The 24,123-nt window shown below is 39.1% G+C and overlaps 1 protein-coding gene across 1 annotated transcript in view; it reads left to right on the forward strand.

The window, feature by feature from the left end:
• Positions 1-24,123, forward strand: part of pcmtd1 (protein-L-isoaspartate (D-aspartate) O-methyltransferase domain containing 1) — a 91,294-nt gene that overhangs the window by 58,471 nt on the left and 8,700 nt on the right. The window contains exons 3-5 of the mRNA XM_073042553.1: positions 4,343-4,445; positions 10,007-10,178; positions 21,321-21,444. Of these exons, the coding sequence (XP_072898654.1) occupies positions 4,343-4,445; positions 10,007-10,178; positions 21,321-21,444 (399 nt within the window). The remainder of the gene's footprint in view (positions 1-4,342; positions 4,446-10,006; positions 10,179-21,320; positions 21,445-24,123) is intronic.

The following is a 24,123-nucleotide window of genomic DNA, read 5'->3' on the forward strand; positions in this document are numbered from 1 at the left end:
TTATTGAGTATGCCTCCAAGAAAATGAATCAGGGTTGTATATGGTGACTTATATATACTTTGATAATAAATTTACTTTAAACTTTGAACCTGGTAGATGTATTTTACATAGACTTTAGTAAGACTTTTGACAAGGTCTAATTGGCTGGCTAAAGCAGCAAGAAGCCATACCTTCATGAAAGTGGCATCACAGGTGGATAGCGCAGTGAAAAAGTTTCAATACGCTTTCCTTAATAGGCCAAGCTATTGATTATAAGAGTTGGGAAGTTTGTGTTGCAGTTGTACAAACTATTGGTTATACTGTATTTACAATTGTGTTCATTTCCAGGTGCCACTCTACAGTAGGATGTCATATCAATAGAGAGATTTCAGAAGAAATCCACTTGGATTTTGTGTAGAATGAGAGGGGGTGCTATAATTATAAGGGGAGATTGTTAGGTTGGGTTTATTTTCATGGGTATGTGAGAGGCTGAAGTGGTAACCTTATAGCAGTTTATAAAATTGTGAGGTCCATGGATTGTGTAGATAGGCAAAATGTTTTTCCCAAATCAGGGAAACTAAACTAGATCGTATAGGTTTAAGGTGGAAAGGTGGAAGTTTAAAGGAGATCTGGGGGATAAGTTATTTTATACCAACTGTGGTAGGATATGGAACCATAGATGGGCATTGTGATCAGAAAGGATGAGGTGGGCTCAAAAGACCTAATTCTGGGCTGTAAGCTTCTGTCATTCTGTGTTTCTGGCTACTATCAAAGAAGTAACATAATTAGACACAGAACATAGAAAGGCAGCACAATACAGGCCCTTCGGCAGATAAAGCTGTGCTGAACATGGCCTTACCTTAGAAATTACATAGGTTACCCATAACCCTCTATTTTTCTGAGGTCCATGTTACTGTCCAGGAGTCTCTTAAAAGACCCTATTGTATCCGCCTCCACCACCATCGCCGGCAGACCATTCCACGTATTCACCACTCTCTGTGTAAAAAAAAAATACCCCTGACATCTGCTCTGTACCTACTTCCAAGCACCTTAAAACTGTGCCCTCTTGTGTTAGCCATTTCAGCCTTGGAAAAAGCCTCTGACTATCCACACGATCAATGCCTGTTATCATCTTATACACCTCTATCAGGTCACCTCTCATCCTCCACCACTCCAAGGAGAAAAGGCCGAGTTCACTGAATCTGTTCTCATAAGACATGCTCCCCAATCCAGGCAATATCCTTGTAAATCTCCTCTGTACCCTTTCTATGGTTTCCACATCCTTCCTGTAGTGAGGTGACCAGAACTGAGCACGGTACTGCAAGTGGGGTCTGACCAGGGTCCTATATAGCTGCAACATTACCTCTCAGCTCTTAAACTCAATCCCACAATTGATGAAGGCCAATGCACCATGTGCTTTCTTAACCACAGAGTCAATTTGCGCAGCAGCTTTGAGTGTCCTCTGGACTCGGAGCCCAAAATCCCTCTGTCCTCCACACTGCCAAGAGTCTTACCATTAATACTATATTCTTCCACTGTGGGAGACGATGATCTTTCCATCATCAATGGGGGCAGGAGAGGATCTGGAGGATTGGAGGGTTGCGGATGTTGTTCCCTTATTCAAGAAAGGGAGTAGAGATAGTCTAGGAAATTATAGACCAGTGAGTCTTACCTCAGTGGTTGGTAAATTGATGGAAAACATCCTGAGAGGCAGGATTTATGAACATTTGGTGAGGTATAATATAATTAGGAATACTCAGCATGGCTTTGTCAAAGGCAGGTTGTGCCTTACAAGCCTGATTGAATTTTTTGAGGATGTGACTAAACACATTGATGAAGGTAGAGCAGTAGATATAGTGTATATGGATTTCAACAAGGCATTTGACAAGGTACACCAAGCAAGGCTTATTGAGAAAGAAAGGAACCATGGGATCCAAGGGGACTTTGCTTTGTGGATCCAGAATTGGTTTGCCCACAGAAGGCAAAGAGTGGTTGTAGACTGGTCATATCCTGCATAGAGGTCGGTGACCAGTGGTGTGCCCCAGGGATCTTTTCTAGGACCCCTTCTCTTCATGATTATTATTATAAATGACATAGATGAGGAAGTGGAGGGATGGGTTAGGAAATTTGCTGATGACACAAAGGTTGCGGGTTTTGTGCATAGTATGGAGGGCTTTCAGATGGAGGCTTAAGTGGGACATCGATAGGATGCAATACTGGGCTGAGAAATGGCAGATAGAGTTCAACCCAGATAAGTGTGAGGTGGTTCATTTTGGTAGGTTAAATATGATGGCAGAATATAGCATTAATGGCAAGACTCTTGGCAGTGTGGAGGATCAGAGGGATCTTGGGGTCCGGGTCCAAAGGACACTCAAATCTGTTGTGTAGGTTGACTCTGTGGTTAGGAAAGCACACAGTGCATTGGCCTTCATCAACTGTGGGATTGAGTTTAAGAGCTGAGAGTTAATGTTGCAACTATATAGGATCCTGGTCAGACCCCCTTGGAGTACTGTGCTCAGTTCTGTTCACCTCACTACAGGAAGGATGTGGAAACTATAGAAAGGGTGCAGAGGAAGTTGCCTGGATTGAAACGCATGCCTTATGAGAATAGGTTGAGTGAACTTGGCCTTTTTTCTTTGGAGTGGCGGAGGATGAGAGGTGACCTGATAGAGGTGTATAAGATGAGGAGAGGCATTGATCACATGGATAGTCAAAGGTTTTTTCCCCCAGGGCTGAAATGGCTAACATGAGAGGACACATTTTTAAGGTGCTTGGAAGTAGGTACAGACACAGAGTGTAGTGAGTGCGTGGAATGGGCTGCCAGTGATGATGCTGGAGTCGGATACGATAGGGTCTTTTTAGAGACTCCTGGATAGGTACATGGAGCTTAGAAAAATAGAGGGCTATGGGTAACCCTAGGTAATTTCTAAACTAAGTTCATGTTTGGCACAGCATTGTGGGCCAAAGGGCCTGCATTGTGCTGTAGGTTTTCTATGTCTCTATGTTAATGAGGCACAAAAGGAAAAACATGCATTTCCTGTCTTTTCCTGAGTCTTTTCTCATTCTTTGTAGATAATTGTTTCATTCCACTTATGTTTACATTTCATCTTGTAATCATTCCAGGTTCTTTTAACCCTTTTCAGGTTGCATATTATTTTTAAAATTTTCCTGTGGGTTTATATTCCAGTAAAATGTTTCTTTTAATGCTTTGATGAGGTTATAGTGATAGGGGACGGGGGAGAACGTGAAAAATGAATAAAACCTTAAATGGAGTTTGTCAGTGTCAGAAATTATGATTAAGAACAGCCAATTATTAGAACTTAAAAAGTTTCTAAATATGCAGGCATTAAAGAAAAGAAATTAAAATTTTGAACTTATGTTTGTAGCATTTGTATTTTAAATATGTGAGATAACAGAAGGCAGTGCTACAACTTGACATATAGGCTGGAAATACTTGGAACAGAGTGCTACAGAGTCTGGGAAAACTATGGACCTATTGAAATTGGGAAGTTGCTAATATGTGCTTAGAAAATTACCTGCCTCATTTTTCTTGCCTTTACTTGAGACAGTTTTACATGAATCTGACTTACTAAGGAAAATGCACTCTACTAAGTTTCATTACAATTAATTAATCAGCCATAAAAAATTATGATCTATGCCATTAAACAGTAGTGTACACTTAAGAAGAAACTATTTTGATTCTGAAATTTAGCATTGCAGTCAATTCAAGCTTTAAATATGCGGTAGAACAATTAAATTAATTGCTAATGTCAGAGAAGCGAATAATTATATTTAATTGGACTTCACGCCCTTGAAAGCGAGCAAGTCCGTGGTAACTAAAGCTAAACCGAATAAAATTGAAGCTGTTGGACAGGGCATTAAAGTAAAACAAGAAGGAACTGCATTATAAAAAGCTATACATTTTTTACATAGTGGCTAATACCAATCAATATTTTTGATCGGGAGTCAATTTTATTTCATGAGGATGAGGTCATTTGTTCACAGGTCGTTTATTCTATTTTTGACATTTGTGAAAGAGATGTTTGTTGGAATATCTCCTATCAGCACCCTAACACTGTTTCTGAAAGGAAACTTCGATACTGCAGTCTTCTTCGATCGTTGCTTAGCATTTGCTCAAGCTTCTCAGGGTACTTGTGCCCTCAGTCTTTCTAAGCATTCTTGCAAATGTGTCAGGATGATCTTCCAAAAAGGTTTAAAATAAATACTAAATGCTGTTAGAGAGTTATGGATCTGAACTGAATTGATGAACTAAATTATTTAGTGTTTAACATCCAGATCTATGTTGTAAAAATAGAATATTTATTGTATTAAGATGGTTATTTTTAATCCTTTTGCTTTTTAGGTCCTTTTGGGATAAACCATGGAGTTGAGATTCATGCAGATGTGGTAGATTATGCCAGAGAAAAATTGGATAATTTTATTAAAAAAAGTGACAGCTTTGATAAGTAAGTATAGTGTGTTTGAGCTTGCTTTCAATAGTTTTGTTCTTCAAGGCTTAATACTAAAATTCCTGCCCTTTTTTCCTAATCCTGGCACTCGTACAGCACCAGTTGGCAAAAGATAACCTTTCTGTTTAATTTTATATTAATTCATGTAAACGATGACCATACGTAAAATATTTAAGGGCATTACATTATGACAAGAAATTAGCTAATTGATTCATTAAGACTCATGAAATAGTTGCTTTATAACAATATGAGTTTTGTTTCGAATGAGGAATTAAACCACTATAAAGCCATCAGATGCCCTCGACTAAAAATTATGGCGCTGAACAGATCATTGGGATACTACCACAGCAGGTTGCTAAATTTATTTCAAATTTGAATTGATGTTTGGAGGACTTTCGTCGCAGCTGGACTTTAGTAGAGAAACTGCCTGCTATATTGTTACTAGCCTTCATTTGACTCTGATTCCATAATGTGGTTGTTTCTGGATGTCACTTAATTTATTTGGTGGCCGGTATTATCCAAATCCTACAACAGATGTGGGAAGAGTGGCCCCAGAAGCTTAAGAGCAGAACTGCCCGGCAGTAAATTAAAAGTGCGACATCAGCATTTACAACTGATGTTGTCAGAAGGCAGGTAGTTGATGGTGCAGTGTCTGGTCTTTGCTTTATAATTCATAAAAGACGGCTTGGCTAAATGGAAAGTTGGAGATATATTGAGTAATCTAGACAACTCTGCACAGGAAGGATCTCTAGCATCAGCAGCTTGAACTCCGGTTTTTGGAGATAGAACGCTTGTTGACGTTACTGTGGTGCATCTACAAAGCTGAGAATTTTGGAAATAACATATTTAAAGGAATATGCAGCAAGATTGGGAATGGATACCTTGGTGGAGCATGCAGGTAGTAAGCAGGCAGCTGAATCTTTCTACCTCATGAACAGATTTCCCCTTTTTATTATGTGGGAGAGTAGTGGTTCCTAAGACAAGCGTGGTCAGAACCGCCGGTAGCTCAGCTGCACTGGAAAAGGAAGAAGTATGACAGAGCAATAGTGATAAGCAGTTCAATCAGCGGGACAGATGGATATTTTGTAGAGATTGTATGTTGCTTCCCAGATGGATTTTGGTTCTCATTTGGAGTTATTTTTTCAAACTTGGAATGACAACTTTGTGGTGAAACTCTTAGAGCAAAAAAAAGAGTAATTTTCTTGTTCCTATTTTTTAAAAGTCTGTAATAAGTTTTGTCTTGAAACAATTTGATATTATTTTCTTGCATAACAGCATAACACTTCAAGCTCTTATGCAATTCAAGAAAATAATTTGCTGCTCTTCCAAAGAATCTATAACCTAGCTGTTTATAATATGTATACAGTACTATACAAAAGCCTAAGGCACCCTAGATTTTTATATAACTTTTGTTTTAGATGTTTATATTTTGTCTTCTGAATTAGTGTGTCATTAGAAAGGAGCAAGTTTTAGATTTCCAAATATTTATTTTCCAAAATATTAAATGTTACAAAGATTTTTTTGTATTTCATTAAAGAAAGTAACATAATAAGTTATAGACCACTTTTCAAATAAAAACTTGAATACTTTGTAAGCATATAGACCAGTAAATGATTAAACGATGATAATCTAATGCTAATGATCAACAGTTTAATGAGTTGAATAAACTAAACTGATTAACTGAAGCAGAAACTTCAGACTGGGCAAAAGATAAACAAACTAAAATATGAGGGTGTGGAAGATGTAACAATTTAACCTTCAAATCATCAATACTTATACCATGGCAAGAGTGAGCATAGCAACAAGACAAAAGGTGGTCATCCTGCGTCCGCAAGGTCTTTCCCAAACAGACAGGAGTTTCTGTCAAGCTCTTTTGAAGAAGCACAAAGGAACAGGCAAGGTTGAGGACCAGAAACGTAGTGGCCTGTCATGGAAACTGAGTGCAGCAGACGAGATATATCAAAGTGATGTCCCTTCTAAATCGGAAGAAGTCCAACACTGCCGTAAGCTCTGAACTCAGAAACTGCTGGAACCGAAGTACACCCCTCTACAGAATGGAGAAGTCTTGTTAGAAGTGGCCTCATGGAAGAGTTGCTGCCAGAAAGTCAAGAAGAAACAAAGCCATGAGCCTCATCTATGTACAAAAACACAAGGACTGAGATGCTGAACAATGGCAGCAAGTCCTCTGGACTGCGTGGTCAAAATTTGATATTTGTGTGCAAACAGGAAACAGTTTGTCCATTAAAGAACTGGAGAGTGCAACATGGATGAGTGTCTGCAGCCAGCAGTGAAGAGCGGAGGTTCCTTGTAGGATTGAGGCTGCATTTCTGCAAATGGAGCTGGTGATCTGATCAGAAGTAATGGAATCTTCAGTGCTGAGAAGTACAACCAGATTTTTCAGCAATAGATGGTATGGCCTTTACAGAGCCCTGATTTCAACATCATTGAAGTTGTCTGGAATTACCTGGAGAGACAGAAGCAAGTGAGACAGCTAAAGTCTGTAGAAGAACTGGCAAGTTCTCCAAGATGCTTGGAACTATGCAACAGTGTACCTAAGAAGATCACCACCATTTTAAAGGCAAAGGGTGGTCGCACCAAATATTGATTTAATTTAGTGGTTTACTGTTTACTGCTCATTATAGGAATTTTTTTGATATTTAGAAATTTCTCATTTCATTATTTTTGAAAGTGTCTTCATTTTACGGATTTCTTACACTTGTCTAAGATTTTTGCACCTTATTGTGTAAAGTAATATACTGAATAGCTAGAAGAATATCTTAAAAGACATGATGAATTGTTAGAAAAGTTCTACATTGATGTTTTAGAAATTATTGTACAAACCTACATTTGCATTCTACCTCTTAATCCATTAATTTGTGATAATACAAAAATAAATTAGGACATTGGAAGTTTTAAATATCATTGAATTATTATCTGTAGTATGTTTATGCCTTTATTTCCCCAAGGAGATGATGATTAAAGAGTATTACAAAGGATATGGAAAATTTTTGGTGAACTTGGAAGAAGTGCTATGGTTAACAGATTATCAGAGGTGGTTAAGTTATCTGTCCATGTTACAAGTTCTAGGCCTTTAGATTTCATGGATAGCCTGAAAGGGGCTTGGATATTTTTTCTCTCTCCTGTATCAGGTAGCCAACCTGAAGAGGAGAAAAAGCATGCCAGCACCAGATATTTCTAAAAGTGGGGTATCAATCTAGAAATCCTGCAACACAAGAATGTAAATGTGTGAACAGTGGAAGAATCAGAATCAGGTTTATTATCACCGGCATGTGAAGTGAAAGTTGTTAACTTAGCAGCAGCAGTTCAATGCAATACATAATCTAGCAGAGAGGGAAAAAAATAACAAAAAAAATAAAATAAAACATGATAATAAATAAACAAGTAAATCCGTCATGTATATTGAATAGATTTTTAAAAACGTGCAAAAACAGAAATACTGTATATTTTAAAAAAAGTGAGGTAGTGTCCAAAGCTTCGATGTCCATTTAGGAATCGGATGACAGAGGGGAAGAAGCTGTTCCTGAATCGCTGAGTGTGTGTCTGTACCTCCTAACTGATGGTAACAGTGAGAAAAAGACATGTCCTGGGTGCTGGAGGTCCTTAATAATGGATGCTGCCTTTCTGAGACATAGCTCCCTAAAGATGTCAGTGCCCAAGATGGAGCTGACTAGATTTACAACCTTCTGCAGTTTCTTTCAGTCCTGGGCAGTAGCCCCTCCATATCAGACAGTAATGCAGCCTGTCAGAATGCTCTCCATGATACAACTATAGAAGTTGTACATGCTGTAGCCGGTTTCAACTGATCCTTCAAGTGATTGCTTAGATCCCATTTATTAATTTTTGTGAACAGTTAGCAGGAGAAAGAAATGACACAGTTATACTAAAGCTCAACAAGGACATATCATAGTAGAAATCCCAAAAACAGGTGAAGCAGCCTTGTGTGAAAGCATCGGAAGAGAAAAGTCAACACAAAGTGGTATATGCTTTATTTCCCCATCCATCACAGGGAAAGTGCTCCCAGCATTGAGCACATTTATATGGGATGCTGCAACAAGAAAGCAGCATCCATCCTCAAGGGCCCTCACTATAAAGACCTTGCTCTCTTCTTGGTGCTACCAATGAGCAGGAGGTACAGTGGCCTTTAGTCCCACACCATCAGATTCAGGAATCATTATTACCCTACAGTTAATCAGGCTCCTGAACCAATGTGGATAACTTTACTCATCACAGCTCTGATCTCATTTTCAAGGACCCTACAGATCATTTGCTCAGTAATATTTTTTTTATTAGCACATTTTGTCTTCTTTTGCACTTTAGGTGTTTGTCACCTAAATATGAATATATAGTCTTCCATGCATTCTACTTTTTTCTTTATTTTCCTGTAAATACCTGCAAGAAAATGAATCTCAGTGTAGTATATGATAACATACATGTATTTCAATAATAAATTTACATTAATTTGGACTTTGGAAGGATCTCTTGTGCACCAAAGATGAACTCTTGATCTTCTAATCAACATAATTGTGGTCTCTGCACTTCATATTATTTACCTACTCTAAACTCTCTGTAGCTGCAACATTATATTCTGCATTCTGTTTTCTTTCCACTATCTTGATGTGCTGATATATAGCATGATCTGTCTAAATGGCATGCAGACAAAAGTTATTCACTCTGTCTCGGTACACGTGACAATAATAAAGCAATACCAATATGGGGAAGCTTACTTCCCACTTTCTTGTCATATTTTGAAATGCTTTTTGAGTCCCACAGATATCAAAAGTAGAGGAATTAAAAGTGCAGGCCTAAATATATATAAAAGGAATAGGACAAAATAGCCCTATAAGCAAATATTGCTAAATATATTTATTTACCGCTTTCCCATATCTTGAATGTTGACAATTTGAGCCTCAAAATCTGACTTAGAAAGTTAATTCAATTGCACAATAGTGTGGTAAAAGTTTCTTCCACTTTTATTTTCTTAACATACATCTTATTTGACCTTTTGTTCTTGAATTATAAATTACGGAACCTGCCTTTCACTCTCTACCTTGTCCCATCATTTCACCATTTTAAAAATAACTATATAGTACTTTGTTTTCTAATTAAAATGAAAAGAGGTCATTCTGCTAAGTCTGAATTTACGTTTGATTCTATTTGTATCAAAAGTATCATCTGATCAAAATCAAAATTAGAACAAGCAATTTCTAAAGCCAATTAATTTTTGATATTGTAATATACTCAATCATGTAGTGGAGGGTCTCACCAGCTTTTCAATTTCATATTTTCCAACCAATTTTAAATTAAATGTGTGTCTCCTTATTCTATTTTTTTTCACTCTGGCTTGTTATCACAACTAAGAACAATCCTGCTCCTGTTGTTTAATTGCATTAAGTGTAAAACTTAGGATTAATTTAATAATTGTATTTTACTATAAATTTGTGCATTATAATTTGGTTTGTTATAAACTGATAATTTGATTTGTATAGACTGACAATTCCTCTATAAAGCAGGAGTTATTTAATGTTTATATATTATAGGTTTGAATTCTGTGAGCCGGTCTTTGTGGTTGGGAACTGCATCGATGTCATGTCAGACAATCTTCAATATGATCGTGTTTATTGTGGAGCTGGAGTCCAAAAGGACCATGAGAATTACATGAAAATCTTTTTGAAAGTTGGTGGAATTCTTGTTATGCCTATGGAAGATCAGGTACTGTTATCCTTTAAAACTGTAAGTTGTGTTTATTCATCATTTATTTCGTAGACTTTTCCTTTGGCCTGTGATGTACTTCAAAATGCTCATAAGTTGGTTAGTCTTTTGTTTGTGAGTCTTAAATTCAATTATTGCCCAAACTGATTGGATGTAGGCTGGTTCTGTAAGGTTTTAATTTGACATTAACTCAGATTAGATTCTTACAGAAACAATCCGTGTTCCCATACTAATTTCCTCTGGAAATGATAGCAATAGAAAATATTTTTGGCACAGTTATGTACCATGACTTGAGTAGAAATTTTTAGACTTGAACTATTCATCCCCTGATTGTAAACACTACCTTCCTGCTATTTTTTTTTTGTTGGCATTAGTAGCTTGCTGAATTTGTCAGCCTTGTATTTTTTGAAATGGCTTTATCTGTTTGTGGATTAAATATTCTTTGATTTTTCACAGTTCTTTTGATCAATAGCTTGTCTTAATTAATTTAATTTTGGATCTATTTTATGGATAATCTTTATCAACAAGTATTCAAAACAGTTTGAAGACATACTGTAAATCTGAATAATATGGTACTGATCTATAATTAAGATTTTTATTTCGGTTTTAAAAGTCTTTGCTATTTGGTGATTTTTGTTTTCATATTCGGGTGAAATTTGGGCATCATTAGGCCCATTGCTAATTGCTGTTGAAGGTGAAGGTGAGCCACCAATTTAGACAACTGTACTTCCATAATGCTGTTCAAGAGAGTTCCAGAATTTAGTAACAGTAACAACAAAGGAACCGAGTTATGTTTCCAAATCAAGATGGTGCTTGATTTAGACAAGAACTTTCAGCTGATGGTGGTACTCGTATTTATCTCTTCCACCCATCCTTGGTGAATAGAACTTGTAGGTTTGGGTGATGCTGTTGAGGTAATTTGGAAAAATAACTGCAGGGTGTTCTGCAGCTAATTTATGCTTAAGGTGGAGGGAACAAATGCTTAGGGTACCAATCAAATGTCCTATAGACAGAGAGTATACTAACTGGTTGCGTCATGGTGTGATATGGAAACACCAGTGTCCAGAGACTGAATACAGAAAGTGGTGGAAGCAGCCCAGTCCATGACAGAAAAATTCCATCCCTACCACTGTGTACATTTATATGGAGCACTGCTACAAAAAAGTAATGTCCATCATCAAACAGTCCCACCATCCAGTTTGGGCAGGAAGTGTAGAAGCGTTTGATCCCATACTACTTGGTTCAGGAACAGTAATTATCTTGCAATTAACAGGTTCCTGAATCATTTTGGATAATTTCACTCACTCCAACTCTGAGCTAATTCTATGACCTACAGATTCACTTTCAAGGTTTCTTTACAACATGTTCTTAGTATTACTTATTTTTATATCCATTTTGCCTTCTACAGTGATTATCAGTCTTTATGGTTTTTCATAGATTCTATTGTATTTCTTTATTTCCCTTGCAAATGCCTGCAAGAAAATTAATCTCGTTATTACAGCGGATTCCGGTTAATTGGGCCTTCAGTTAATTAGCTTATTTGGGATAGCTCTTAAAGAACAAAAACTAGCCAAGAAAATAACTGGAATTCCCTTTGTTTACTTGGAACACTATGCTGCTTTATTGGGACAGGAGACTGTCACCAAACTATTTCTAACTAATGCCAATTGTGTGTACATGTGTGGCTGTTAGATACTACACCTTGCTTAGAGCAAAAAGCTTTTAAATAGTGCCAGTTGCATGTGTTTATGTTCAAAAAGAAATGGATTTTTGTCACTGATAATTGGTGACAGATAAGCAGCAAGATGATTCAGAACAGTTTTGCTCACTGCAATTCCATGGTTTCAATCTTGGAGCTGCTAGAAATAGCCAGGAATGAAAATAAAATTATTTTGCTACTTCAACAAGTTAGGAACTATGAAGAATTTGGAAGTGTTGTCAGTCATCTTGAATGTTACAATAAAAAAAGATTTGGAGGATGCAGTCATGAAAAGCATCGTATGAAGACAGTCCATTATCTGCACTAGGTTCCTGCACTGATTTTGTTCATATACAGTCAAAAGAACATGGCAGCATATACTGGATGAATTCCTCCATTGATAAGTATTAGAAACTAATACAGTTTAATAATATTGTAATAGTGTCAGTATTCTTATATATTCTGTATATCATAATTTGTTACTCAGTTAAACAGTTTGTTTCTTTTGATACCTTTTTAAATATTTCTGTAAAACTATAGCTAATTGGAGCAGCTGCTTAATTGGACAAAACGTACTTGTGCTGATGTGTCCAAATTTACCAGAATCCACTGTATGTGGTAAATTATATGTACTTTGATAATGAACTTACATTGAGGTTAGAACTTCTTGAACATTGTTCAAAGTGCACTTATCCAGACAATTTGAAGCTATTCCATCGTGTACTTAATAGGTGTCTTGTACATAGTATTGGGACTTCAGTCATCTTACGATACACAAACTCTTTGTCTGCTCTTGTATTCAGGTCCATTTGAATTTCTGGTCAGTAATGACACCAAGGTGCTAATTGTGGTGGAATTGTTGATGGTAATTCAATAAAACATCAAGAAATAGCAGCTAGATATTTCTTTTGGGATGGTCATCGCTTGGCACTTTGTGGCATTATTGTTCATTGACATTTATGTATTGTCCATGTATAAATGTTAATGACACTATGCTGCTTGCAGACAAGTGCTGTTTGCAGACTTACGCTGCTTCATTGATGGTTGGGATTAGGCTGCTGCCTTGAGGAACTCTTGCTGCAATTTCTAGAGGTACAGTGATTGATTTATCATGACCACAGCCGATGGTCCTTTCTCCAGTCACTGCAATGTTTCCTCCTTTGATGCTTGGGGATTTCAGTTTAGTCAGAGTTCATGATAGGAGCAGTTGATCTTGCCTCAGGTATTTAGTTCCTTGGTCTATGTCTGGACCATGACTCTGGAGCTAAGTGGTCCTGGGGAAATCCAAGGTGGACATTGATCAACTTGGTGAGTAAAAGTTATCTGATTGCTCTGTTGATAAGATATACTATCACCTTGATGATTAAGAACCCATTGATTTTATTTAGTTTGATTGTATTATTTGTTCGGCTTTTTGTGAACAAGATGTACCAAACCAGTTCTCCACTTTATCAGGTAACTGGTAGTGTTGTAATGACCTTGCTAGCCAACTAGCCTGGCTGGAGGCACAATCAGTTCTGAAGTACAAGTCTTCTGTATTACAGCAAGGTGATTTATGCTTCCCTCAGGCATTTCTTGATATTAGATTAGATTCAATTTTATTGTCATTGTGCTGAGTACAGATACAAAGCCAAATAAAATGCAGTTAGTATCTAACCAGAAGTGCAAAGAATAGTGTTATTTACAAAATAACTACAAATAAAAAGCTGCAGCACACAAATATAAAAGTATTGAGACAGTACAATATGGGTGCAATACTGCTTAGTGCTGTGATATGAGGTTCAGCAGGGTCACAGCCTCAGGGAAGAAGCTCTTCCTGTGCCTGCTAGTGTGGGAGTGGAAGCTCCTGTAGTGCCTATGGGAGGAGAGTAAGAAGTCCATGGTTAGGGTGAGATGCATCCTTGATAATGTTTTTCACCCTGCCCAGGCAGCATTTATGGTAGATGTTCTCAATGGTGGGCAACTGGGTGCCGATAATCCACTGGGCAGTTTTCACCACACGCTGCAGTGCTTTGATACGGAACAATTGCCATACCACACTGAGATGCAGTTGGTGAGTATGCTCTCAATGGTACAGTGGTAAAAGTCTGTCAGTATCCTGGGACAGAGGTGAGCTTCCTTGATGCTCCACAGGAAATAAAGCCGCTGTTGAGCCTTTTTGATCAGGATGGAGGAGTTCAGGGACCAGATGAGATCCTTGGAAATGTGGACACCAAGGAATTTGAAGCTTGATACACGCTCCACTACAGCTCCACTGATGTAGATGGGGACATGAGTGTGGCTGCTAACATGCCTGAAGTCCACAATGATCTCCTTGGTCTTCTGGGTGTTAAGGGCCAGGTTGTTGTTGGCACACCCCACAGCCAGGTGCTGGACCTCGTCCCTGTAGGCCATCTCGTCATCCCCTCTGATCAGGCCAACCGCCGTGGTGTCTCCGCGAACTTGATTATGGAGTTAGAACCATGTATAGGAACACAGTCATAGATGAAAAGGGAGTACAGAAGAGGGCTCAGCACACAGCCTTGAGGCTTGATATTGTATGTAGCGTACGTTGTTCAGGACCCCTGTCACCCAGGCCAGGTCCTCTTCTCATTGTTACCATCAGGAATGAGGTACAGAAACCTGAAGGCACACACTCAGGAATAGCTTCTTCCCCTCTGCCATACGATTCCTAAACGGGTATTGAACCCATGAACCTGTGTTTTTCACATATATATATTATTTCTGTTTTGCACTATTTTTAATCTAACTACTTATTATACATATACTTATTTACTTATTTTTTCTTTCTATCTTATCATGCATTGCATTGTACTGCTGCTGCTAAGTTAACAAATTTCATGATACATGCTGGTGATAATAATCCCCATTTTGATTCTGAATGGAATTGGGTGAAAAGGAGCTTCTGTGCCTTAATGTAGTGATAATTGCTTGAACCTTCTCTTGAGCACACACATACTGGATACTGCTATTGCTGAGAATAGGAGTGCACAAGAACAGAATAGAAAGGCATTCTCTTACATCCCTTATTAATTTTATTAAAAGGAGATTGTACATTGTGATCAGTTGCTGTCTATCATGAGGAAAGAGTTGGATAAAGCATTCCGCTATATTAAGACATATAATAACGTTCATCAAAAATGTATTTCTTGTGCTTTTTAATACTGCTAAGGAAGTGTTTACAAATATTAGTATGGAATGCCAGTAGAAATAAAGTTTCACATTTAACTGGTAAAGGCTCTTTTGAATTGTCTCAGGTAAGTACACTGTTAAAACCATAGGAGGTTATTCAGGTTGTTATTGATAAGTGACACAATGCTAATTTCTGAAATCCCTAAAAATGTTTTTGTATTTCATTGGTTGACAGAAGTACTTTGCATTGTATATTTATAGGTATGCTGGGGAGAATATGAAAAACACATTGTTAAATGCAAATTGAGAAATAGAATGTTGTGTTGTAAATGTTTAATTTGATTAATTTAACAGGACAAAAGTGTCTCTGCTAAATCCAAGTCTTCATTTATAATTGTTTCTTGTCGATGTGATTATAACCATATAACCATATAACAATCACAGCACGGAAACAGGCCATTCCGGCCCTCCTAGTCCGTGCCGAACTCTTAATCTCACCTAGTCCCACCTACCCGCACTCAGCCCATAACCCTCCACTCCTTTCCTATCCATATACCTATCCAATTTTACCTTAAATGACACAACTGATCTGGCCTCTACTACTTCTACAGGAAGCTCATTCCACACAGCTATCACTCTCTGAGTAAAGAAATACCCCCTCGTGTTTCCCTTAAACTTTTGCCCCCTAACTCTCAAATCATGTCCTCTCGTTTGAATCTCCCCTACTCTCAATGGAAACAGCCTATTCACGTCAACTCTATCTATCCCTCTCAACATTTTAAATACCTCGATCAAATCCCCCCTCAACCTTCTACGCTCCAATGAATAGAGACCTAACTTGTTCAACCTTTCTCTGTAACTTAAGTGCTGAAACCCTGGTAACATCCTAGTAAAACGTCTCTGCACTCTCTCTAATTTATTGATATCTTTCCTATAATTCGGTGACCAGAACTGTACACAATATTCCAAATTTGGCCTTACCAATGCCTTGTACAATTTTAACATTACATCCCAACTTCTGTACTCAATGCTCTGATTTATAAAGGCCAGCGTTCCAAAAGCCTTCTTCACCACCCTATCTACATGAGACTCCACCTTCAGGGAACTATGCACTGTTATTCCTAGATCTCTCTGTTCCACTGCATTCCTCAATGCCCTACCATTTACCCTGTATGTTCTATTTGGATTATTCCTGCCAAAATGTAGAACCTCACACTTCTCAGCATTAAACTCCATCTGCCAACGTTCAGCCCATTCTTCTAACCGGCATAAATCTCCCTGCAAGCTTTGAAAACCCACCTCATTATCCACAACACCTCCTACCTTAGTATCATCAGCATACTTACTAATCCAATTTACCACCCCATCATCCAGATCATTTATGTATATTACAAACAACATTGGGCCCAAAACAGATCCCTGAGGCACCCCGCTAGTCACCGGCCTCCATCCCGATAAACAATTATCCACCACTACTCTCTGGCATCTCCCATCTAGCCACTGTTGAATCCATTTTATTACTCCAGCACTAATACCTAACGACTGAACCTTCTTAACTAACCTTCCATGTGGAACTTTGTCAAAGGCCTTGCTGAAGTCCATATAGACTACATCCACTGCCTTACCCTCGTCAACATTCCTCGTAACTACTTCAAAAAATTCAATAAGGTTTGTCAAACATGACCTTCCACGCACAAATCCATGCTGGCTACTCCTAATCAGATCCTGTCTATCCAGATAATTATAAATACTATCTCTAAGAATACTTTCCATTAATTTACCCACCACTGATGTCAAACTGACAGGTCTATAATTGCCAGGCTTACTTCTAGAACCCTTTTTAAACAATGGAACCACATGAGCAATACGCCAATCCTCCGGCACAATCCCTGTTTCTAATGACATCTGAAAGATCTCCGTCAGAGCTCCTGCTATCTCTACACAAACTTCCCTCAAGGTCCTGGGGAATATCCGGTCAGGACCCGGAGATTTATCCACTTTTAAATTTCTTAAAAGCGCCAGTACTTCCACCTCTTTAATTGTCATAGGTTCCATAACTTCCTTACTTGTTTCCCACACCTTACACCATTCGATATCCTTCTCCTTAGTGAATACCGAAGAGAAGAAATCGTTCAAAATCTCTCCCATCTCCCTCGGCTCCACACATAGCTGACCACCCTGATTCTCTAAGGGACCAATTTTATCCCTCACTATCCTCTTGCTTTTAATATAACTGTAGAAGCCTTTCGGATTTACTTCCACCTTATTTGCCAAACCAAACTCGTAACTTCTTTTAGCTTTTCTAATCTCTTTCTTAAGTTTCCTTTTACATTCTTTATATTCCTCGAGCAATTCCTTTACTCCATGCTGCCTATATCTATTGTAGACATCCCTCTTTTTTCGAACCAAGTTTCTAATATCCCTTGAAAACCATGGCGCTTTCAAACCTTTAATCTTTCCTTTCAACCGAACAGGAACATAAAGATTCTGTACCCTCATAATTTCACCCTTAAATGACCTCCATTTCTCTATTACATCCTTCCCATAAAACAACTTGACCCATTCCACTCTCTCTAAATCCCTGCGCATCTCCTCAAAGTTAGCCTTTCTCCAATCAAAAATCTCAACTCTAGGTCCAGTCCTGTCCTTCTCCATAATTATATTGAAGCTAATGCTATTGTGATCACTGGACCCGAAGTGCTCCCCAACACATACATCTGTCAGCTGACCTATCGCATTCCCTAACAGGAGATCCAACACTGCCCCATCTCTAGTCGGTACTTCTATGTATTGTTGCAAAAAGCTATCCTGCACACATTTCACAAACTCTAAACCATCCAGCCCTTTTACAGAATGAGCTTCCCAATCTATGTGTGGAAAATTAAAATCTCCCACAATCACCACCTTGTGTTTACTACAAATATCTGCTATCTCCTTACACATTTGCTCTTCCAACTCACGCTCCCCATTAGGTGGCCTATAATACACTCCTATCAGTGTTACTACACCTTTCCCATTCCTCAATTCCACCCAAATAGCCTCCCTAGAGGAGCTCTGTAATCTATCCTTCCAAAGCACCGCCATAAGATTTTCTCGGACAAGCAATGCAACACCTCCTCCTCTGGCCCCTCCTACTCTATCACACCTGAAGCAACTAAATCCAGGAATATTTAGTTGCCAATCACACCCTTCCTGCAACCATGTTTCACTAATAGCTACAACATCATAATTCCATGTATCAATCCACACTTTAAGCTCATCCACCTTTCTTACAATGCTCCTAGCATTAAAATAGATACATTTAAGATACTCTCCACCTCCTCCTCTCTTTTCATCCCTAGCAATGCATTCAAATTTATTATCCTTTTCTTTCTTCTCCCCTACAACTTCGGGCTGAGAGCATCCCTCCTCCATCACCTGCCTGTCCTCCCTCACACACGGTCTACTTACTTGCTCTACTGGTGAACTAACCTCCTCTCCCCTAGTTTCCTCAAATTGATTTCCGCCCCCCCATCTTACTAGTTTAAAGTCTGCCCCGTAGCCCTAGCAAACCTCCCCGCTAGGATATTGGTCCCCCCAGGATTCAAGTGTAACCCGTCCTTCTTGAACAGGTCACGCCTGCCCCAGAAGAGGTCCCAATGATCCAGAAACTTGAATCCCTGCCCCCTGCTCCAATCCCTCAACCACGCATTCATCCTCCACCTAATTCCATTCCTACTCTCACTGTCGCGTGGTACAGGCAGTAATCCCGAGATTACTACCTTTGCGGTCCTTCTTCTTAACTGCCTTCCTAACTCCCTATACTCTCGTTTCAGGACCTCTTCCCCTTTCCTACCTATGTCATTGGTACCTACATGTACCACGACCTCTGGCTCCTCACCCTCCCACTTCAGGATATCTTGGACGCGATCAGAAACGTCCCGGACCCTGGCACCAGGGAGGCAAACTACCATCCGGGACTCCCGATCACCTCCACAGAACCGCCTGTCTGAACCCCTGACTATCGAGTCCCCTATTACTATGGTCCTCTTTCTTCTATCCCTACCCTTCTGAGCTACAGGGCCGTCCTCTGTGCCGGAGGCCCGGCCACTGTCACTTCCTCCAGGTAGGCTGTCCCCCCCAACAGTACTCAAACATGAGTACTTATTGTCAAGGGGTACAGCCACTGGGGTACTCTCTAGTACCTGCCCCTTCCCCTTCCTGATCGTGACCCACCTATCTGCCTCCCGTGGCCCCGGAGTGACCACCTGCCTGTAACTCCTCTCTATCACCTCCTCACTCTCCCTGACCAGGCGAAGGTCATCGAGCTGCAGCTCCAGTTCCCTAATTCGGTCCCTCAGGAGCTGCAGTTCGGCGCACCTGGCGCAGATGTGGACGTCCGGGAGGCTCGGAGACTCCAGGATCTCCCACATCCGACACCGAGAACAACAAGCTGCCCTCACACTCATACCTCCCGAATAACTGAAAATAACAAGAACTAAAAGATAAGCCTACTGTGCCCTCTTCCGCCTAAGCCCTCTGAGCCCAAGCCCTACACTCTGCTCCCGACTCACTCCGCTGCCCGCAAACGAAGCTGCCCGCTGCTTAAGGCTGCGTTCTTTTTATATCTTCCCTCCTTCCCAGGCCTCCTTCACGCGCCTGCGCAGTCCCGCCTCTCAGAACTCCGATCTGAGAAGCAATTTGAAAATGGCCGCCGCCGCACTTCTTCTCAGCCTCGCTGTCCTCTTCCAAAAGAGAACTGCCTCACTCCTTCTCTCCTTTTTATATCTTCCCTCCTTCCCAGGCCTCCTTCACGCGCCTGCGCAGTCCCGCCTCTCAGAACTCCGATCTGAGAAGCAATTTGAAAATGGCCGCCGCCGCACTTCTTCTCAGCCTCGCTGTCCTCTTCCAAAAGAGGACACTTCCAAAAGAGATTATGTTATCAGTCTCAGTTTAGGAGTTCTTAGTTTAGGAATTTCATCTGTGTAATGTGAGCAAGGTGGTGGTTGGTGAGGTATAGTAATTATGAGAAGATATAAGACTTTGTTGGTTAGACTGTGTTTGACCTCATGGACTTTATTTGTTTACAGTAGGAATAAATAGTTGTAGGCGAGTGTGACTGTGAGGCTAAGCACGCTTCAATGCCATATTTAAGTTTGCTGATGACACCATTGTAATTGCACAAATCAAAGGTGGTGACATATCAGCATATAGGAGGGAAATTGAAAACCTGGCTGAGTGATGCCACAATAACAACCTCTCACTGAATGTCATCAAGACCAAAGAGCTGATTTTTGTATCCAGGAGGAGGAGACTATCAGGGGATCAGAGGTGGAGAGGGTCAGCAACTTTAAATTTCTCAGTGTTATCATTTCAGAGGATCTGTCCTTGGCCCAGCATGCAAGTGCCATCACAAAGAAAGCATGGAAGGAGTTACAGGAGCCTCAGATGCCACACCAGCAGGTTCAGGAGCAGTTATTACCCCTCAACCATCAGGCTCTTGAACCGGAGGGGATAACTTCATATAACTCTATCACCCCATCACTGAACTATTCCCACAACCTATTGATTTACTTTCAAGATTACTTAATCTCATATTCTCAATATTTATTGCTTGTTTGTTTATTTTTTTTTCTTCTTTCTTTTTGTATTTGCACAGTTTGTTTTTTTGCACATTGGTTGGTTGTCCGTCCCGTTGGGGATGGTATTTCATTGATTCTGTTGATTCTTGTATTTAGTGTGAATGTCCATAAGAAAATGAATCTCAGGGTTATGTATGGTGACATGTATGTTCTTTGATAATAAATTTATTATCTTTATCTTTATTATTAACTTTGGAATTGCTTTTAACTGATTAAACATACCTAAAATGAATCAAAATGTGGCAACAAATTTTACATGATATATTTATCTTGGGGGGGTGGGGGGGTTCAGCTCCTAATTAACCAAGTCAGAGAACATGCATTTACATTCTTTTAATTCCACATTCATTTACTTTTCTTGAACTGTCTGTTATGCAATGGTTAATGGCCAATGGATGGTCCATTGAGTTTGAAGTACAGATCTTTAAGTAAAAAAAAATGTTCTAGGAGTAAGTCTATGTGTCCTGCAGATCCACTGTTTAAAAGTCTCTGACAAAATCTACAGCCATCTGAGAAATAAGAAGCTGGAGATCAGTGCTGTGGAACAGCAGCAAAGTGCCAATGTTTTCTGATTTCAGAGTAACAGTCATCCTCTATTTTTTGAACTATTATTTTAGAAAGTTATATTAAAATTACTTAGCATTTCATGGAGAAGACTGCCTAATTATTTAATGTCCTTCTCCTTCACAGCTTACACAGATAATACGCACAGGACAAAACACATGGGAAACTAAAAACATATTGGCAGTTTCATTTGCTCCTCTGATCCAACCGAACCGTTCTGACTGTTTCAAGACAGAGAATGTAAAGCTGCGTAAGTACTCTTCTTTCTTAAATGGAGGAAAACGAGCAAGCACAATGAAGTGAGCTTTGTGAATCTGTCATTGCTTTATTGGATGGAACATGAAGAGCTATACCATTTGTGTGAATAAGCCATCTTGATCATCTTGAATCATCTGTTATGTCCTTTAACTGCTAATTATTGAAATGTTATATAAAGAAGATCTGATGTGCATTCAAAAGGGTTGGATTATACTGCCCCCAGCTCACCATCCACAGCCTCTGTATGATCATACTGGTCTGGGCTACACGTGAGAGATTGATCTTACTGACCACAGCTGGCAGATTGCAGATATTAGTAGTATGGTGTAGAAATCCCTTTCCCTGGAATACTGCTTTGATAAGGAACAAATAAAAACAGGAAATGCTGGAAACATTCAGCAAGTCAGGCAGCATCGATGAAAAGAGAAACAAGATTAATGTCTCAGTCGAAAAAACTTTGTTAGAACTAAAAAAGAGAGAAGAGGAGCAGCACACACAAAATGCTGGAGGAACTCGGCAGGTTGGGCACATCCATGGAGAAAAGTACAGATGACATTTTAGGCCAAGACCCTTCTGCAGGACTTGCCGAAGGGTCTCTGCCTGAAATTTCGACTGTACTTCTTTCCATACATGCTGCCTGGCCTGCTGAGTTCCTCCAGCATTTTGTGTGTGTTGCTTGGATTTCCAGCATCTGCAGATGTTCTCTCGTTTGTGAAGAGAGAGTTAGTTTCAGTTGCAGTGAATGTGGGGCATGAGGCAGGATGAATCAGAATCATGTTTAATATCATCGGCATATGTTGTGAAATTTTTTAACTGTTCAGCAGCAGAACAGAATATCTCTGATGGGATGAGTCAGTTTTGTTTTATTTGTTAGTAAGCATAATTTAATAGTTGTACCTATCTCCCTAATGTCAAGGGTTCTTCTGAACATTTTTCATCAGTGTTTTTTTAAGCTCACCATTCTTGTTATTTTAGTCTGAGAATGATTTTTGTGGCTAGCATGAAGTAATTTTTAAACTATCAATATAATGAATTAAAAACTCATTTAAAGCTTGATATAACTTGCATTCAAAATTTTCTTTTTCATGTTTTGACTAGTATCACTCAGGATCGTTATGATAAAACCAGTGGAACTTACCCATCGTGTTTTTCTCAGAGGCACCTCAAATATTAGATCCAATTAGGTCAATCATGTTGTGGTGTAATTTTGAGTAAATAGTTGAAGGCCGTACAAGGCTGACATGCTGTTTGCTTTCCTCATTGTCTGAAATATCTTTATGTAGGGATCTTTGATATGTACATAAAAATCTCCATGCACCACTAAATGTCACTAAACTCATGGCCTTATTTTAAATCAGTTTTTAAATTTTTTGTATCAAAATGATTTCATGCTGCCCCTTGATCCTAAGTATTTATTCATTTTATATTGTTTAGTGATTTTTCTCTGCCACAGTTTAGTTGACTTGGATTTTTATCATTGTTAAACTGAAACCTATTCTACCTGATCACTCTTCTGAATGATTAATACAGATTTTGCATAAGGATAGATACTTATGGTACAAGTTCAAGTTTATTGTTATCTGACTACATATATATATAAAACCAAATGAAACTATGCTTGTCCAGACCATGGTGCACCCACAATACATGTAATCACACAAAGTGCATAAAACAAAATATTACCATCAGTAAGTTAATAAAATATAATTCAAAATGCATGTGAAGTGTGTAGCACAGGTAAACAGTAAACAGAGCACTAATAGTAAACAGATTGCTGTCCTAGTGACAAGACTTTTGTGATGGCAGCGTATTCATTATTCTCGCAGCCTAGGGGAAGAAGCTGTTAACCAGTCTGCCAGTCCTAGTCTTGATGCTCCTGTATCTCCAACCTGACAGTAGTGAGTCAAAGAGATTGTGGGATGGGTGGTAGGGATCTTCAACAAAGTTTCCGGCCCTTTGTATAGAGTGTTCTCAGAAAATATCATAAATAGAGGAAAGAAAGACCCCAGTACTCCTCTGTTTTTTACTATCCTCTGTAGGACTTTGCAGTCCATTGCCTTGCACCATCTGTCCAACACAATATTGCAGCCAGACAGTACACTCTCACTGTAGAAATCAAAGTTACAATGTGCAAAGTCGTATGCCATTAGTTAACAAGGTTAGAGAAACCTGTAGAAAGCAATTAGTACGGGAATGGGGAGTTTTGCACAGCTCAGTCTCCTCAGAAAGTATAGACACTGATGTGTTTTTGACCAATGTTCTTGAATTCATTCATGTGTTTATATTTTTATTGTATCTCTGGTGGCTTTGCATAATTTGTTCACTTGCATCCATCCTTTTCTATTTGTCCATCTTTACTTAAAACGTAGTCCAGAATATTGAGTGCCTAGCCTTGTCCTCTTGCAGGCATGCCTCCATTATAGCCATTTGAGAACACCATTTTTGTTAATTTCAATCATGCATTTAGATGTTTAATTTAAATAGTTTCATATATTTGTCCTCACTCTAGCCTTGTTAACTAATGCCATATGACTTTGTATGTTGTATCTTCTCGATAAAGTCTCAAACAAGAGAAAATCTGCAGATGTTGGAAATCCAAGCAACACACACAAAATGCTGGAGGAACTCAGCAAGTCAGGCAGCATCTATGGAAAAAGTATGGTTGACATTT

The sequence above is a fragment of the Hemitrygon akajei genome, chromosome 1 (genome assembly GCF_048418815.1).
Source record: "Hemitrygon akajei chromosome 1, sHemAka1.3, whole genome shotgun sequence".
In the NCBI taxonomy this organism is placed as follows: Eukaryota; Metazoa; Chordata; class Chondrichthyes; order Myliobatiformes; family Dasyatidae; genus Hemitrygon; species Hemitrygon akajei.